At 38.0% G+C, this 7,033-nt stretch overlaps 1 protein-coding gene across 1 annotated transcript in view; it reads left to right on the forward strand.

The window, feature by feature from the left end:
* Positions 1–358: 358 nt before the first annotated feature.
* isg20l2 (interferon stimulated exonuclease gene 20kDa like 2) overlaps positions 359–7,033 on the forward strand; it is a 10,522-nt gene continuing 3,847 nt past the window's right edge. The window contains exons 1-3 of the mRNA XM_015371531.1: positions 359–429; positions 2,750–3,485; positions 4,730–4,930. Coding sequence (XP_015227017.1) covers positions 2,862–3,485; positions 4,730–4,930 — 825 coding nt within the window. The 5' untranslated portion in view covers positions 359–429; positions 2,750–2,861. The remainder of the gene's footprint in view (positions 430–2,749; positions 3,486–4,729; positions 4,931–7,033) is intronic.

Raw genomic sequence — 7,033 nt, forward strand, 5'->3', positions numbered from 1 at the left:
CTCCGAGCCAACTCCCATGTCAGAGGATGAATGTCCTTTACACATAAAATGCCCATTCTTAAAATTTCTGATTCGGGGTACTGAAAATTCTATAGTATTTCATGTAAATTACAATGATTTCTTAGGGAGAAATAAATCACATTGGTTTCTATTAAGTTTAACTTGTACACTTTGTGCTTATGTTTTGGGTTAATTTGTGTTTTGTATTTTTTGAGACAACCTTGAAAAAAATTACAAATACTTCAACATTTTTAGTAACGCTACCATCGTCCACTGTAATGAAATCTTGTTTTCTCCAACGCTGTACGTGGAACGTGAAGGCAGCATTAACCCGGAAACTGATTCTTCAGCGCTCATCCTTCCACATTCTAGGCACACTACTGATGTTTTAGTGTTTTTCATTGTTGTCTTTCGATATCCCCTTTTTTGGTATGTACCGTTCAACTCATAGAAATCTAGAAACTAACAAAAATGTATATTTTTTCCGCTCAGTGATTTTATTTTGGTATTATTTAAATTCATTGCTAGCTTTAGCAAGATAGCCTTAGCTGTGAACAACGTTTTAAACGGTTAATTAACGTGTTAAAACAGTTAAACAATCAGTATAGTAAAGTATTACTACCTTATGACATCTGTTTTTATGAAACTTAACTTGTCTTTAAGTCATTATGTTTTGTCATTTATTACTTGTAAAGTTTAAATCTAACAAGAGATTTAAAATGTTTCAGTTTCACCTCGTAGAAGCTAAACAAGCAAATAAAAACATTGGAAAAACAACGAACATAAGCCTACAGTTAGAGCTGTAGGCTCTAACTGCTTAATTTCTACTGCTTATAATAAACATATAAATAATTTCTGTTTGTGTTTTTCACAAATCAATAACAATAACTTAAATGCTTATTTAGCAGAATCTTATACCCTAATTTTTTTTAACAACACGCTGATGCTAACTCATAGCTGCAGTTATAAAACAAGCTTGATAATAGCAATGTAGATGACACACTTGTTGTGTTGTACTCACAAAAATAAGCCCAAACACCCAAATTGTTAAATTTTTATCAATGAAAATGTGAGGGAAACCTTTTTCAACCAGCTGAGGTGCAGTGTGCAGGTGTGGGAGGGGAGGCAATGCATTAATTTTTTGCCTTTCAATGTGTTTTTTTTTTTGTTTGTTTGTTTTGTTTCTGTTCTTCCTTTTTTTGTTTGAAAACAAAATGACTCTGTGCTGCAAGACATTTTGTTTTGACCATGTTCATTTGCACCCGACAGGAAGTTTAATCTGCTCTCTGACAACTACACTTAAAAGAATTTTGGTACAATATTAGGGGTGAAAATCACATCCATCATGGCGATTCGATTCAGTATCAATTTCCTGACCCAACAATTCGATTATTTCCGATACTAAAGAACACACCACAATTCGATTTGATTAATTGGTTAATTTTTTTTTTACCTCACAGGCTAGACAGTGTTTCAAATTTGGAATAAATCAATTTAAGGTGTAATATCATTATGCATTTTATTTGAGAAACAACAGCAAATAACAGAAGTAGCAAAATTTTACTCCACCTAGGCCTACGAAAACTTAACTCACTTAATAATGCCCCTGTGTTTACATGAGCATGTGTGCAAGCGGAAAGAGAGTAGTGGATAAAGGAAGCGAGATAGGAGGACAAAATAGGTTTAGCACCAGCAAAGCATGGGAGTCAGACTTACGTCCAAATGCAAATGGATAAAAATAAACATGAATCGAATGAATACTCTTGCGGACGTGTCGATAAATTAGATAATCGGCTGTTGGATCAATGCATCAATCTAAATTGATTATTATTTACACCCCTATACAGTATACAAAAAATACTCAGTTGTTTTGGTTGCTTAGAGGTTAAAACTTTCCATATTTCAAATGGGTAAACTAGGACTTGGAGTCAGTTCTTTACCAGCCCAAATCACAGCTTCCTTTCATCCCCTCTAACTTTACTTTTGTGCTTCGGAAAGATTGTTTTTCTTTCAACTATTCTACCTACATTCATTTTTTGTGGCATGGTTGTGTTTTTTGGTTTATCAATACCGGTAAACAATTTCATTTTGTTGGAGGTAGAGTGGGACAAAACGGGCATTCAGAGACTTTATAAGTGCAACTTTTTATGCATGTCTTTCCAGACTTTTTTCCTGGTCTGCTGTCTGCTTTTTTGAAACCTGCATTAAATCTGAACATTAGTAGGGGTATCGTTTATGGTTATCGCCTTGATAAGAATTTTGATTTATCTTTCAGATGATAGATTGAAACTAATCCTTAACATCTCTAAACAAAAAAAGGATTTATTGTCAAAATGTTTATTTTTACTTTATGTTTCTATTTCTTTCTCTTTTTTTCCCATTGTGGGATTCAAAAATTGAAAAATTATAATTCAATGTGATAATTGTGAGATGTTTAGTGATACAAATCACACTTCTTTATGTAACTGGTTTCCTTAAGAAGACTAAATTAAATTAGTTTTCTGCAGAAGTATTTCTGGAGCTGTGGTTGCTCTGCCATGCAAGCACATGCAGTTCCCTGAAAAAGACTTTGAAAAAGTAAAGTAAAGTTTTTTTTAACTTTGAAAGAACCCCAAAATATCATGAAACGATTTTAAGTCTACATTAAATAGCCCAACATTGGCGATTCCAGGTCACTAAGACAGAACCGGGCCGGTGGAGTTTTACAGACACCAAGACAATGTTTATTTTATTTTATTTTGTCTTGCAGGATGGTGCATTTTTAAAGCTGACTTTTAAAAAAAAGCCTCTTTTTGAGGCTCTCAGCAGAAGAAGATTCTTGGATCCAGCTGAATGAAGAATAGAAAGGATCAGTTTTCAACATGTCTGATATTATGATCAATCTGTCCTCCTCTGTTGATAACCCACAGGCAGGCGGTCCCACAGCAAAGCAAAAGAAGAACCGCAATAAGTTTTTAAAAAGAATGAAATACCTAAAGGCAAAGGGTTATCTTAAAGATAAACAAAGTAACCCTAATCAGAGGAGCAGCAATAACTATAAGCAAGCTTCCAACCAGAATGGATCTTTCCCCAAATGCTCTCTACCTCCAACTGCTGGTAGCTCTGGGGCTTCAACCTCTCCTCCCAACCCTCCACCAAAGTCTCTCGTGCAAAATGAAGGTAGCCAGGAAAAGCCCAAACAGCAGGGCAGCAGCAAAACAGCAGCAGTTGGCTCCTGTCCCTCGTCATCCAGCAGCCATAAACTCCTCACCTCCACAGGGAACCCCACAAAGTACCTCGCCATCGACTGTGAGATGGTGGGAACGGGACCCAAAGGTAGCATCAGTAAACTGGCCCGCTGCAGCATCGTCTCGTATGACGGGGACGTGGTCTACGACAAGTTCATCAAGCCCGACGTGCCCATTACAGACTTCCGCACACCATGGAGCGGTATTCGGCCCAGAGACCTCTTCAAAGCCACGCCGTACGCAGAGGCCCGCAGAGAGGTGATGTGAAATCTAAACACTGTCACGTAAGAAGGCCTTTTAAAACACAGATTACTGTTTTTCCTCCTGCTCCCTGCATGATTTTGTAACCGTTGGAACAGCCGTTTCCCTACGACTTTAAAGTTGTTAGAAATTTTCCGAAAATATCATCTAATAAAGAGTACATTTATATAAATGTTTAAGCCAGACTGATTTGACATTTAAATATGATTTCCCTACGACTTTAAGATTAAAATTAGAAGTGCAATAGAATCTGTCTGTTTCTCTGGCAACTGCCAACAAAGGACAACAGTGGTAAAAACTCTAAATTTAAATGTATGTAACTCCCTTTATTGTCTCACAATGGGGAAATTCACTCTCTGCATTTGACCCATCCCCTTGGGGAGCAGTGGGCTGCCATTGTGTGGCGCTTAGAGAGCAGTGTGGGGTTAAGGGTTTTGCTCAGGGAGCCAGACTGAAGGCTGTGGAGATCAAACCGGTTACTTGCAAAAGCATATCAGAGCAAAAGCATACTGCTCTAGCCCATTTATATGATTTATAAAGAGGTTTTCAGCAAATTGACTTGTGAAATAGAATCCTAACCTGACTCCGCCAGATGGATTTGCTCCGCATATCCATCTGGAAACCTTCCGTTAAAGTAATTTTGGGAAGGGGTGAAAATACTTGTTAGCTGATTGGCCTATGTTGGTGATAGACGGGCCAAATAAACCAATCAGATCAACGAAGCATATGACGTACTAACAGAGCGACGACGAAAACACAACCACAAGCCAATTGATAGATCAAACTGATGCCGAAACCAGTCGGGAGAAGAGCAAAAACATCTTTTCCTCTGAGAAAAGCCTCCAGAGCAGTGTTTTGCTCTTCTTTCAGTGAAGAAATACTCTGTAATTCCGATAAAACTTGCTCGATAGCCATGCTAACGCTAGTTTCATCGGCTGAAGCCGCCTTGTTCTTTAGACTGAACTGTCGCGCTTCTCGTTGCGTCACACCTCAACCCGCCTCAAAGCCAACGCTGGTTGGACGTTCGTTTGGTGAACGGCTCCAAATTTTCTTTAACGGAGAGTCTCCAGACTGATCAGCGAGTGAAACCTTGAAAGCTCGCGAAATCAGGATGGTCTCACGAGGCTAATAGAATGTTTCTCAATCCAACAGATTAGGATAAAGACCCCGATTTCTTGCTCAATCCCTTTAACAGATTTTGCATCATATCAGAATGACTGAGCTCTGCTTTGATTCTGTAGATCCTGAGGCTGCTGATGGGGAAGATCATTATCGGCCACGCCATACACAACGACTTCAAGGCCCTCAGTTACACTCATCCTTTTTCCCTGACGAGGGACACGTCGAAAATCCCTCTTCTCAACCAGAAGGCCGGGTTCCCAGAGAAACAGGTTGCTTCCCTGAAGAGACTCACCAAAGCCATCTTCAACCGTGATATCCAGGTATGCAAATTTAGCTGGAATTACACTGATGATAAAACATGTAATGGTTTATTTTGGCTGCCCATGTTGGCTTCCTTTTCCTTTGTTCCTTCAAGTCTTCATCTTAGCTGTAGAAAAACACCTCATAGAGGCTGTGTTTAGCAGCTGGGGCGAACCATTATTGTGCCATTTCCCATTATATAAAAAAAATGTATTATCCTGATCAAAAGAGGGTTTTATTTTGCTAAACAATAAACACTAATTGATGTTTATAAAAAACAGCATCTTTGGGATGATTGTTCTTTCAGTTCGAAGCCTTCTAAACTAAGGCGCACCTTAGTTTAGAAGGCTAAGGTGCGCCTTCCACTTGGCGATCTTTCTAAGAGAGAATACATTGGAGCGAAAATGTATAACTCATAGACACTCAATAACACATTTTTTATATTATTTTGTTACAAACTAAAATATGAGATTTTTAATCAGATGGTGAAGACACAGATTTTTAGCTGATGAAAATATGGGATTTGATTCTGCTAATTTCATACTACAGTGATCAGATGTCCCGGTTTGTGGAGGACAGTCTCACATTTTCCACTTCTGTCCCGCAAACTGAAGCAGCATCCCGCGCTTGACAGGGTCAAATTATAAAAAAAAGTCCAACATATTTACTTAAAAGCAAAGAAAGCAGAGATGCAGTTATTGTGTCCCATGTTATGACCTGTTTGGCTTTAAAAGCATCCATCCAGCAACCAGAGACAAATAGAATGAACAACCATTCACGCATACACTCACAACTAAGGAGAATTCAGAGAAGCCAATTAACTTAACAGCTTTAAAAGCATCATGCTCTTAAATCTGAACATGTACAGGATTTAAAAACTGAAAACGCTGGAAACTATGGTTAAAGAAAATCAAACTCAGCCACAACAAAGCCTGCAGAGTGGTTAATTGCTGGATGAGACTGTAAAAGGGGATTATCTGGAGTACAATGTGAAGCAATACTGTAAAAGTGAGTCACAAAAGAAATACTGAAAAAGCAGCGTCAGTCCTGCTTCATCCCTCGTAAACATCCAAGTTGTCCCTCATTTGTTTTTTTCAGACCTTCTAACCTTATAATTTACTCATATATCCCTGATTAAATGACTTACCAATGTAGTAAAAGTTCTACTCTGCTCAGAAACCTGTTACTTTGCAGAGTCTGGTGTAAATTTCCATGAAAATAAATGACCATGTAAGCCACATGTGCTGTAAACATGTCTGGTGTGTTTCTTCCTTGAACTATTTATTTCTTTCCACTGCAGAATGTCTGATTGTCTGCAGGTATCGATGGCAAAGCAACGTATTTCTAGCTATGAGAGCGGCACGACTGTAGAGATTACAGTCAAGTAATGCAGCGCCTATGATAAATGTGTTTAAATTTAAATATCTTCAGAATCCCTAGAAGAGTCATAGAGGAAATGGGTGTTGTTATGTTAGATGGAGATGCTCAGAGTTCTTCAATAGAAGTGTTTCCATCAATTATGTTTTTAATGTCATTTTAAAGTATTGCATTACATGAACTTGATGGAAACAGCAACATTTGAATCAGCTTACTTAATGTCGCCAAAAATGTTGTTATGCTTGCTTGAGGCGGTTTTTGATTTAAAAAATTAAATGTGCGAAGGAGGAGATGGAAAGCAATTTTTGGTTTCAGCGTCCAATTAGAATCAAACTTTCCCCTCAACGTTTCTGGTTTTCATCACCGACACTCGCTGACATGACAAAGAAAGTTTCCAACAAATTCATTTAAACTTTCATCCATCTCTGATCTGTGGTTGGCTCTTTTTTTCTACCTCTACTTCCTGTTCATTACAGCCAAGCATAAAGTCAACATCTGACATCATCAGCTGTGTATCGCCTGGTTAGTTAGCTCTAATGGGTAGAAACAAGTCTAATTTGCATTTTCTCTTTTGTCAACATTTTAAAAGTTTGCTCAAAATTCATGTTTAGATAGAAATACTTTGATTGTGACACAGTTCCCTCAAGTTCTGAGGAATATAAAAACGATAGTAATGTGTACAGTAGGGATGGAACGGTTAATGAAAACCATCCGAACCGTTCGGTTCGACTGTCTCGATTCGATTC

This window comes from Cyprinodon variegatus, unplaced genomic scaffold, assembly GCF_000732505.1.
Source record: "Cyprinodon variegatus isolate N-32 unplaced genomic scaffold, C_variegatus-1.0 Scaffold0, whole genome shotgun sequence".
NCBI lineage: Eukaryota > Metazoa > Chordata > Actinopteri > Cyprinodontiformes > Cyprinodontidae > Cyprinodon > Cyprinodon variegatus.